The sequence below is a fragment of the Glandiceps talaboti genome, chromosome 2, assembly GCF_964340395.1.
Source record: "Glandiceps talaboti chromosome 2, keGlaTala1.1, whole genome shotgun sequence".
In the NCBI taxonomy this organism is placed as follows: Eukaryota; Metazoa; Hemichordata; class Enteropneusta; family Spengelidae; genus Glandiceps; species Glandiceps talaboti.
Window position 1 is genome coordinate 11,293,075 of NC_135550.1, and position 13,124 is coordinate 11,306,198.

Below are 13,124 nucleotides of genomic sequence, written 5' to 3' on the forward strand. Positions count from 1 at the left end.
CAGATTTTAATTAAGATTTTAAACAAAGATCTGTTTTCAGTTGGGTCACGTGTTTTGTAAAAAGGTCAGTCAGACAGTAAAGGTCACTGTAGCCAACATTGTGATTGAAAAGTGATGACTTGCGAAATGCAGACAACTAGAATGGGCGTCAACAGTGATCATGGTGTAAGGGAAAACGAAACTGTTCAAATGTTCAAATGTTGCGTTGAGCAATTCCAGGATATATACAAGTATCGATCCCAACACGCACTTTTTTTGATAGTCACTGCATACTCAAGTTGTCAACACCATATTTGGTCAAAGAACGTTTGGTCATTCGACTTATGCACACCTATTAGTATTAGAGGGAGGGGTTATGTACCAATTGTTATTCTCATCCGAACTCCCCTACACTACAGTATTTGTCTTGAGGTCTCGGACTTCTACTCAAGTCCCACTGTTTAGGATGTACTGAAGTATCTTAAATAGCTAAAAGCAGTTGGTGTAAACATTGACAGTACAATGTGCCTTTGCTTGGAAACGTCTGTTTTAACTACGGTGCTTTAGGCACGTTTGCGACTTACCATTTCAAATACATAGTCATGCATGGTGTAATCACAATTAATCTTGCCGTTGACATTAACGAGAGTAGAATAATCGCAAAAAAACACAGGAACACAGGAACAATGTATACTAGAAGTTACTCCTACAATCAATTCGTAACTCGGTAGATCAGTAGTAGCATATCAAACCATGCCATCCATATATCAAAGTTTCATCTGTGTATACTTACAGGCAGTGTCCTAGCTCTCGGTGCCGCCGTGGTAGACATGGCTACGGTCTGTACATCCTCATCAAGACTTGCCCTTAAAATGGCTTGTAAGTAATTATCCCAAGCACACACTGTAGATTTAAATGTATCACCACATATTCAAAATTGTATTTCATAATGAAATAAAGTTTTACTCTCACAATACTGGGGAATAAGTTCTTATAGGTACATTTTTGTGAAGTCGTTATTCTCAGAAAGTATCGCAAATACGTACAATAACTATTATTGTAATATAGAACATATTCATTAATAAATATACGTATACGCCTACTGCAATGGAAAACCAAGTAAACTTAAATTAGCCAAAAGTTCCGAAAGGAAAATTTGTTCTCCTTCGCACGTGTTTAAGATAATCGGATACAAAATGCACCATTATAGCAGAAACGGGGCAATGACACTCATTTTGTGGAATCTTACGCGTGGAGTAACATTCAAGATGAAAAAGATGTAATTAGCTAATAGTAGTGCCAAAGTAGCTGTGTGAAAACTTACGTGTTGGGATAACTTGAAGGCAGAGGCAGACACAGGTCAACTTGAAGGCGAGCGAGAACTCCATGATGAAGTGAATTTGAAGGAAGGCAAAGAATAGAATGAGGGATTGGCCACCAAGTTATTGGTTTATATATCCAGTCTCAACCACATCATTCGATCCCAACTATCCATTCATTATTCAGGGTTTGTTTGTGTTTACAGATTTGTGAACACACGTGGTCAGGAGATTAGTTATCTATCTCTTGTAGATTTCATCAGTAAACAATACAAACTGATAATCAATCAGCAGTTACTATAATGATTGTGTAGTACAGTATTGAATAAAACCGCAATGCATTGTTTCTTTTTTCTCAATGTCTCATTTTTTCACCTCACTTTGTTTTGAGTTGCACTACACAATGTAAATAATACACAAGACACAGACAGACAGACAGATAGACAGACAGACAGACAGACAGACAGACAGACAGACAGACAGACAGACAAAGACACGGATAAAGACAGACAGACAGAGAGAGAGAGAGACACACACACACACACACACACACACACACACACACACATATATATATATATATATATATATATATATATATATATATATATATATATATATATATATATATATATATATATATATATATAGTTTTGGTGTACTACCAAAACTATTACGCTCTGCCACGGCGGTATAGAGCACTGTCTTATAGCAGATTGATACTCACCGAGTTATATATATATATATATATATATATATATATATATATATATATATATATATATATATATATATATATATATATATATATATATATATATACATATATTTTCATGTATATAAATTATGTATGTATATTATTTATTATACTAGAGAATACATATATATGGGTGTGCATGTGTGTGTATGTTTGTTAGTTGTCGTTTTTTTTTATACATTATTGAACGGAAAGTCGTGGGAAAAGTGAGTTGTCATAGCAATATGTCACTGATCACGTCACTTCATTACTTTATTAAAAGACATTGCTAATTCGTTGTCAATAAATAAAAACATACAAGATATATTAAACATACAATTCTATTTTGGTAGCTAGGAATTATAAATATCTTGGAGGAGGTTTATTGGTTTGCCAAAGAAACGTATAAACACTAAATATTCGATTTACCCTTAAATGTTATAAGATGTGCCAAGAGTACACCAAGGCGTTCTCTTCGATGACCTCTGACCAATTTAGTGACGTCACACTAATAAGCGTGAATACAGTACTTAAGTAATAACATCGACTTGTCCACATGCTAATTAGGTCTGACGGGTGACTGAGAGATCTTTAACAAGTACAGAAACAACCGAAATACGAAAATAATGTTCTAAACTGTCTAAGCGACATGCAGTCTATCCAAGTATTGATAGACTTGTTTTTGTTCTGCCTGTATGCAAAATCGAAAGAGTTTATAGAAAAGTGAGTGAAATGACGATTTCAGATCTGAATAGCTATAGATAGCTTTAGGTTCGGTATTAAGTGTAAAAACCCTAGTATATATGTGGGTAGATAGCGTAGAACGTCGCATTGCCATGAACATGTTTTACCTATAATTATATCAATGTATTGTATCGCTGGACACACCGTCTCCGTTACGTAAATAGCAAGACCAAGCTTAATATGAAACTGTGATTGAATGTTGCTGTGTCATGAGGCCAACGCCCTTTCTATGACTGAACGAGTGGATGAATGAGTGAATGAACTTTACTTCAGATAAATACTAGTAAATGATGATTATTTATATATGAAAATTCCGATGATGGCCATGGGTGTAATCAACTGGTAACAACTAATCCAGTCAATGGTCCTATCTCTCAATATGACTGAGTAAATATATTAATTCCACAGCACACAAGTAAATACAATTGTAGAGTAACGTGACGCGTGGATATGACATATATACATCTCTTCAAAACTACATATTTGAAGAGAAACTGAGTAATAACAATAATACAATGAAAAGACAAAAGAAATAAGGAGACTGAAGAAGCGTAGCTTTTAAAGGCCAAATTAAATAAATGTGTTTCCGATAATCTGACCGACCCTAGTTTAAACCCCCGAATCCTAAACTGTTTGTTTTTTAGCTTAATGTCCCTGCTTCAACTGTTGTCAGTTTTTTTCAACAATGTATTCCAAAGAGAAGTTTCTTTACAGTCTATATAACATGTTCGCCTTCTTAACTTAAAATAATTGTTTTCATTTGCTTCTTTTACACTCCATTAAACTCTTATGGAAGTATTGTGACCGACGAGTATCTTATTTTGGGGTTGGAGTAATTTTTAGAAATTTAAAGTAAAACAAAGTAAAATGTCAACCCTCCCTATTTTCTGAAGTCATGTTATCAGAAAGAAACATTTAAAAAAATATATATATATATTTTTGCCTAATTTTGGGGTTATAACTAGGCTGGCTCCTTTGAGTAGTAAATTACTAATTCTCCGGGTCCAAGCTGGAACACAGGGCCGATGTAACTTCTGCCACTTTTATCGGACGGGTCTTTTGCACACGATTGAGCTTCGCCCCAATGTAGGACCCACCTCCTCGAACACAATCATCACTAGCTGTGATGTCCACCGCCATGTACGGTCTACCACGTTTGCGTTTTGCGTTTTGCAGGTGGTGTCCATCTAAGTACTATTTTAGGTAAGCAAGCGTTCTTGGGAAAGGTATATTCTTCGAGACTGAAATAAAGTTGTGAATTAGTTTATGTATTCTGTAAGCAGATTCAACTTGCAAATATCATAGACTGGAGGTTACAATACAAAACAAGTTCTGATATAAAGCATGAAGGGGGTGACATGACTTTATGATTTGATATTATCTGGTGGGTGAATGAGGTCAAAGTAATTATTTCGGTCAGTATCTCAGGCATTTTATAGGTTTACATCATTATACTTATTGGGTCCCCGTGTTGGTTTGCTCTGCCTGACTCGTTCAGTAAATCTGCCCGCCAATCAGTCAGTCAGTATAGTTGTCACAAATGAGTACCAACTTGCGCGAGCGCCCTCTAGTCCTATTTGGTTGGTATCGAGCGAAGTGTTTCTTTTAATGTCAACTTTGTCGATTCCCATTAGTAAAACTGAAACAAACTTTCTTTATCTAGAATTGTTTGTATCTCATAAATAAATTGTGCCGCATATTGGATGCATGAGAGAAAATTACAACTTAGCTTACTTCAATGGACTGAGTACATTTTATCTCTACGAGTTTTTGCAAAACTTAAGCTGTGGACTTTCGAGTCACATTCCCATATCATATATCTAGGATTTAGATATATGATATGCGTTCTTAGTTCAGTCAGTTCTGTTTGGTAGTCTTTCAGTGAACTTAGATAGATGTTGTAATCACGACATGAATCTAATATCAATCCGATAAATGCCGTACCAAGACATGCATGTCCTCGTCTCAGGTAAATCTGTCTAGAGCTGTCCCTGTCTATGTATTATGTAACAACATTTTCATCAAATTTCTCCCATTTTAAGTTTTACTTGTTACTATATAAACTAAGTTCTTCGTGTTATTTAAGAACCGTAAAGCGAAGTGTTTGCATTCTATGATAACAGTTTTAGCTTCAAATATATTAAGGGGCCAGAACAAACATGTTGGCACATTAAGGGACCAGAATTTAACAATTTGATGGGGTGGGGTGGGGGTTATGAATCACACTTATAACAGTACACTGTGCTGATAGGAAAAGAAAATGTTTTGTTTCCGTTTGTCAGAAATGGAAATCAATGGTGTAAATACGTTAGCTTTCAATGCGTAGTATTTTTTACCTTGAGTCCAAGTGTTTGATGATAAGCTTACCGTGTTATGAAACAAATCAATTGAAATTGATAATAATGTAATCGGTTGGGGCACAGAATCTGTAACGCTGGTGTGATACATGCACTAACAGGCTGACATCGGGACAGATGATTATTGTAAAGACTTGAATGAATAATCATATTTGTATTGTAGTCTATCTAGTCGATAGCATTGTTTAAAATAGTTTCATTGAATTGTTTGAAAATGCAAAATACAACTTGTGAAACATATCGTGATTAATGAGATTTATATGATTATTTTTTATACAAAAAAAAGATTATACTATCATGATAAATACGGGTAATGGTTTTCCAATGATTAGATTGATTTGGTATTTTTTAGAAACAATTATCAGGATCGATATAGATGATAGTTGGTGTGACGTTACCTAACTGTGTGTGTGTGTGTGTGTGTGTGTGTATGTATGTATGTATGTATGTATGTATGTATGTATGTATGTATGTATGTATGCATGCATACATGCATGCATGCATGCATGCATGCATGTATGTATGTATGTATGTATGTATGTATGTATGTATGTATGTATGTATGTGTGTATGTGTGTATGTACGTACGTACATATGTGTGTGTCTCTGCCTGTCTGTGTCTGTCTGTCTGTCTGTCTGTCTGTCTGTCTGTCTGTCTGTCCGTCCGTTGGTCCGTCCGTCTGTCTGCCTGTCTGTCTGTCTGTCTGTCTGTCTGTCTGTCTGTCTGTCTGTCTGTCTGTCTGTCTGCTGTGATGTTGGTGGGGTTTACGACTTTCTATACCATCAGTGAAATAGAAAATTGGAAGAAGATTACATGTAAATAATATAATTCTTATCAACCGTCGACTCGCATTTTTCTTAAATTTCAGAAGGGGGCCTAAACGTCGTTTAAAGTTCGGAAAGTTATCATTTTGCAACATGTGTTTTTCGTTCGAGGACGTTAGCATTAGCTTTATTGACAACTTGGTTATATTGTTTACGATGTCACAATGCACTATACAGTAATTGGCTCTCGCACCACTAAGGGTATATAGAAGAACGAGCCGGGGGGGGGGGGAGTGGCGACTCCATGGGAGGCTCCACGCAGACCTCTACGCCCAAAGTGTTGTCATACCACAATGACGAAAAGAGGAGGCCCTTTCTCATACCAAAACCTAAATTCTAGTTACACTGATGTATTTTGAAGGGGTCATGAATTTGTTGTTACATTGGCTGTATGTTATATAGTTTGGGAAACCTGCCAAACATAAAATGCAAATAATATGATTACAATTACCGTCGAGGAGAACTCAGATTTGATGTTAAACCATCCTAAAGAAATACAAGTTTTGACATGAAAAATATATTTGTACCCTTCTCGTACATTAGGGCAGTAAAATGACCCCTTTCGCGAGTGAAAAGGGGATCGTATTGCCTGTGGAGGGGAGCGGCGGTATGAGAATTGACTATTAAACCTGCACTAGCTGCAACTGGAACTTTTTTGAAAATGTTTTGTTAGGTACCATAAATTACTTGTACACTGTGAACAGTATTGCATCACCTGTGGGTAAACGTATTTTTGTAGCTGTATACACGATAAAACATGTACAACGTCTAATTATTGGTACTTTAACAATTTTCAGGGAATATAGTGTAGTTGTCAGATCGAAAAATGATATTCCAGTTACAACTAGTACAGTTTTAATATGGTGACTGATTCAAAACCTAGCTTTACAATGTCTTTTTTAAAATAAGTAATTGACCGATATTTATTGAATATATCCCTGGTTATTTGATAAAAAAAAATTACTAGTTGCGGCTAGTGTACCGTTGACGTTTCTGAAAATATGTTTTTTTCGCAAGCAGTAAAACCTAACATACGTTTAGCGTTAACGTAAACTATATCCCAGAAATTTCACCCTGTTGATACGTGCACTGACAAGTTACCTTAATACATGCGACGGAGTATTGTCAGGATGCTGTCCCAACGAGTAGAATATATGCTAGCAATATCTCTGATAGACAGAATTATCGATTTAATCGAAATATGAAGACAATCAGCAGATATGATATCGTTTGTGGGTGATAACTTCGTCTGCGATCACATCGTAAATGCGGTTCTAGGACAAATGCCCCCTGGACAAACGCCCCCGGTAGGATTGTCATTGCCTACGGATAGAGATCCAAAAAAATCCAGATTTTGGGAGTACACTTAAAATACGGTTTTATCACTTTTATTGTATTTGTATAACTGACGAATAGAATAGACAGAAGATGTTCAAAAAATGTTGAATTCGACCAAATAGGGCATGATTTGGTTTTATCACTTTTATTGTATTATTACCAAAAGCGTGCTTATGATTTCGGGTGTTAAAATGACTTAACTCAAACACAGTCATTGTTATATACACATACACATACACATTTTATTTCGGACATTAGACTGAAATTGTGATGACAATAAAGAAAAATACAAACAACAAAGTCAAGCACATGACGATTCTCGAAATCGGCAACAATAATTTGTGTAGAACTCTGGAATCTGATTGCATAAAAAAAGGGATAAAACCGTATTTTTAGTTTTCAGTACACCGCCTGAAATCACGTCTTTCAATCACACTGTAGTAGAAATGCTAAGTAACCCTAAAAACAATGCCTTTCTCGGTTGAATTGTGAGCCATAGTCCTACCGTAGGCATTTGTCGGGGGGCATTTGTCGGGGGGGGGGGGGGTTTGTCCTACGGGGGCATTTGTCCGGGGGCGTTTGTCCTGTTACCCGTAAATGCATGTCTCTCGTAGTAACTTGGACCATTCGTCTACGACTAAGAGTAACTTTATAGAAAAGTGAGTGAAATGACGATTTCAGATCTGAATAGATAGCTTTAGGTTCGGTATTAATAAGTGTAAAAACCCTAGTATATATGTGAGTAGATAGCGTAGAGCGTCGCATTGCCATGAACATGTTTTACCTATATATCAATGTATTGTATCGCTGGGACACACCGTCTCCGTTACGTAAATAGCAAGACCAAGCTTAATATGAAACTGTGATTGAATGTTGCTGTGTCATGAGGCCAACGCCCTTTCTATGACTGACCGAGTGGATGAATGAGTGAATGAACTTTACTTCAGATAAATACTAGTAAATGATGATTATTTATATATGAAAATTCCGATGATGGCCATGGGTGTAATCAACTGGTAACAACTAATCCAGTCAATGGTCCTATCTCTCAATATGACTGAGTAAATATATTAATTCCACAGCACACAAGTAAATACAATTGTAGAGTAACGTGACGCGTGGATATGACATATATACATCTCTTCAAAACTACATATTTGAAGAGAAACTGAGTAATAACAATAATACAATGAAAAGACAAAAGAAATAAGGAGACTGAAGAAGCGTAGCTTTTAAAGGCCAAATTAAATAAATGTGTTTCCGACAATCCGACCGACCCCAGTTTAAGCCCCCGAATCCTAAACTGTTTTTTTTTAGCTTAATCCCTGCTTCACCTGTTGTCACTTTTTTCAACAATGTATTCCAAAGAGAAGGGTTTTTTACAGTCTACATAACATGTTCGTCTTCTTAACTTATAATAATTGTCTTCATTTGCTTCTTTTACACTCCGTTAAACTCTTATGGAAGTATTGTGACTGACAAGTATCTTATTTTGGGGTCGGAATCTAAAAGTCAAAATAAAGTAAAATGTCGACCCATCCTATTTTCTGAAGTCATGTTATCAGAAAGAAAACATTTAAAAAAAAATATTTTTGCCTAATTTTGGGGTTATAACTAGGCTGGCTCCTTTGAGTAGTAAATTACTAATTCTCCGGGTCCAAACTGGAACACAAGGCCGATGTAAGATTGTAAATCATCGCCACCAACTTCTGCCACTTTTACCAGACAGGTCTTTTGCATACGATTGCGCTTCGCCCCAATGTAGGACCAACCTCCTCGAACACAATCATCACTAGCTGTGATGTCCACCGTCATGTACGGTCTACCACGTTTGCGTTTTCCAGGTGGTGTCCATCTAAGTACTATTTTAGGTAAGCAAGCGTTCTTGGGACAACCTGCGCCTTTAGTTCCTTTGGGAAAGGTACATTCTTCGAGACTGAAACAAAGTTGTGAATTAATTGATGTATTCTGTAAGCAGATTCAACTTGCAAATATCATAGACTGGAGATTACAATACAAAACAAGTTCTGATGTAAAGTACCAAGGGGTGACATGACTTTATGATTTGATATTATCGGGTGGGTGAATGGGGTCAAAATAATTATTTCGGTCAGTATCTCAGGCAGTTAGGTTTACATCATTATAGTTATTGAGTTCCCATGTTGGTTTGCTCTGCTTGACTCGTTCAGTAATTAAATCTGCCCGTTGTCACAAATGAGTACCAACTTGCGCGAGCGCCCTCTAGTCCTATTTGGCTGGTATCGAGCGAAGTGTTTATTTTAATGTCAACTTTGTCGATTCCCATTAGTAAAACTGAAACAAACTTTCTTTATCTAGAATTGTTTGTATCTCATACATAAATTGTGCCGCATATTGGATGCATGAGAGAAAATTACAACTAAGCTTACTTCAATGGACTGAGTACATTTTAGCTCTACGAGTTTTTGCAAAACTTAAGCTGTGGACTTTCGAGTCACATTCGCATATCATATATCTAGGATTTAGATATATGATATGCGTTATTAGTTCAGTCAGTTCAGTTTGGTAGTCGTTCAATGAACTTAGATAGATGTTGTAATCACGACATGAATCTAATATCAATCCGATAAATGCCGTACCAAGACATGCATGTCCTCGTCTCAGGTAAATCTGTCTGGAGCTGTCCCTGTCTATGTATTATGTAACAACATTTTTCATCAAATTTCTCCCATTTTAAGTTTTACTTGTTACTATATAAACTAAGTTCTTCGTGTTATTTAAGAACCGTAAAGCGAAGTGTTTGCATTCTATGATAACAGTTTTAGCTTCAAATATATTAAGGGGCCAGAACAAACATGTTGGCACATTAAGGGACCAGAATTTAACAATTTGATGGAGGTGGGGGGTGGGGGTTATGAATCACAATTATAACAGTACACTGTGTGCTGATAGGAAAAGAAAAGGTTTTGTTTCCGTTTGTCAGAAATGGAAATCAATGGTGTAAATACGTTAGCTTTCAATGCGTAGTATTTTTTACCTTGAGTCCAAGTGTTTGATGATAAGCTTACCGTGTTATGAAACAAATCAATTGAAATTGATAATAATGTAATCGGTTAACGGTTGGGGCACAGAACCTGTAACGCTGGTGTGATACATGCACTAACAGGCTGACATCGGGACAGATGATTATTGTAAAGACTTGAATGAATAATCATATTTGTATTGTAGTCTATCTAGTCGATAGCATTGTTTAAAATAGTTTCATTGAATTGTTTGAAAATGCAAAATACAACTTGTGAAACATATCGTGATTAATGAGATTTGTATGATTATTTTTTATACAAAAAAGATTAAACTATCATGATAAATACGGGTAATGGTTTTCCAATGATTAGATTGATTTAGTATTTTTTAGAAACAACTATCAGGATCGATATAGATGGTAGTTGGTGTGACGTTACCTAACTGTGTGTGTGTGTGTGTGTGTGTGTGTGTGTGTGTGTGTGTGTGAGAGAGAGAGAGAGTATGTGTACTATGTATGTATGTATGTATGTATGTATGTATGTATGTATGTATGCATGCATGCATGTGCTCATACATTAGGGCAGTAAAAGTACCTCTTTCGCGAGTGAAAAGGGGATGGTATTTTGCCTGTGGAGGGGAGCGGCGGTATGAGAATTGACTATTAAACCTACACTAGCTGCAACTGGAACGTTTTTGAAAATGTACACTGTGAACAGTATTGCATCACCTGTGAGTAAACGTATTTTTGTAGCTGTATACACGATAAAACATGTACAATGTCTAATTATTGGTACTTTAACAATTTTCAGGGAATATAGTGTGGTTGTCAAATCGAAAAATGATATTCCAGTTACAACTAGTACAGTTTTAATATGGTGACTGATTCAAAACCTAGCTTTCGCTCAAGATTTAAACTTGCCACTACATTACAATGTCTCTTTTTTTAAAAATAAGTAATTGACCGATATTTATTGAATATATCCCTGGTTATTTGATAAAAAAAATTACTAGTTGCGACTAGTGTACCTTTAACGTTTCTGAAAATATCGTTTTAATAGTTCGCAAACAGTAAAACCTAACATACGTTTAGTGTAATAACGTAAACTATATCCCAGAAATTTCATCCTGTTGATACGTGCACTGACAAGTTACCTTACATGCGACGGATTATTGTCAGGATGCTGTCCCAACGAGTACTGAGAATATATGATAGCAGTATCTCTGATAGACAAAGTTATCAATTCAATCGAAATATGAAGACAATCAGCAAATATGATATCGTTTGTGGGTGATAACTCCGCCTGCGATCACGTGCACATCGTAAATGCATGTCTCTCGTAGTAACTTAGACAATTCGTCTACGACTATAAGTTCTCACCAGACAAAATGGAATAGGGGTCGTTTGTCTTTGTCACAATTTTTTCTCTAGAAAAAAACAACATATCCACAATTCAATATTCTTGTCTTGATATTGATTAAATTACTAACATAAATGTGAAAAGGCGATGTCCATATCAGTCTACACCTGTGCAGAAACAAATCTCGTTACTTATCAAGGGCATTTCTTTCAAACAAATTGTCAGTGATCTCACTCAGGTTATATGTTCAATGTGCGGTCGATCTGTTTGCCTGATTAAGCGGAGATGAATCGAGATAGAGAAAATCAGCGCTTCAAACAGGTCATGCCGTTAATTATTGGCTAGACCTTGATGCTGTTGTTGATCGAATGTATGTGGTATGCATGATTTCTTGGGGTGGAGTCACAGCTGAGTGATAGCATTTGCAACATTACATCCGTGCTAGCCTACCTGTAGACTTGAAGGACTAATGTCACTGAAGTATTTCAGCTCAATTTTCGCTCGTTCTCCCAAGACTTGGAGCGAAAATTCAAAAATTAAACTTCCAGTTTATAGCTGAAATGGTGCAGTAGCATTAGTCCTCCAAGTGTACACGTAGGCTACATCCGGGTATGAAGTGATTTCAAGTAAATCGACTTTTGATGAAGATAAGGATTTCTCCTAATATAAGTCACGGCATACAAATCTCATTCATTGAAGTAGATTTGAGATAAAGTTATTACTTTTGGGTAACACTTAATTGTTTGGCTGTTTACAATACTGTATCCACACAATTTACTGCAATTGACCACGTAGCCTGGGTTACATACATCTCAGACCACTATATAAAACGTCTATAGTGGTGTAGGCATGGTATATAGTTACTTTTGACATTCAATTCGTCATGTCCCATGCAGTGTTATCTTGGACAGCGCCATCAGTGGATGGCGAGGGAGGGGAGACAGACATAGAGACAGACACGACACCGACTTGAGAGGACAGGGAATAGTTGCACCAGGTAATCCCCAAAACAATGTCTAGGGATTCATCGCCAATTTAGTTTCATGTGAGGCAGTGTTACATTAGTAATCCTAATATGTATGTTTTAATATTTATTCCAAACATTAAAGTTTCATAAACTAAGGAACTTTTTTGTCATACAAATCATAGTACATAATCGTGAACACCGTATTATTTTCGTTTTTGTAATTAATTTGACAAGACTGCTTCCATAAAAGAATTTTTTCATGTTATTTGCTACTAAACGTTCCATGCAGTAAACATCACTGTCAATGTGCGATGTTCTTTAAATGGGGATAACTTTAAACTTTCAAGTTTAGTGTAGGTCTATCTAGTGGTGCACTCTACACTCTACCATACCATTACCCACCCATGGCCCCACCCATATACGAACGCACACACACACACACACACACACACACACAAATATACATACATATATATATATACACACACACATGCATGC

The 13,124-nt window shown here is 36.2% G+C and overlaps 1 protein-coding gene across 1 annotated transcript in view; it reads right to left on the reverse strand.

Annotated features, from left to right (window-relative positions):
* LOC144444160 (phospholipase B1, membrane-associated-like) overlaps positions 1–3,918 on the reverse strand; it is a 54,760-nt gene extending 50,842 nt beyond the window's left edge. The window contains exons 1-2 of the mRNA XM_078133575.1: positions 3,876–3,918; positions 773–882 (exon numbers count right to left, since the gene is read on the reverse strand). Coding sequence (XP_077989701.1) covers positions 773–882; positions 3,876–3,918 — 153 coding nt within the window. The remainder of the gene's footprint in view (positions 1–772; positions 883–3,875) is intronic.
* Positions 3,919–13,124: the final 9,206 nt, after the last annotated feature.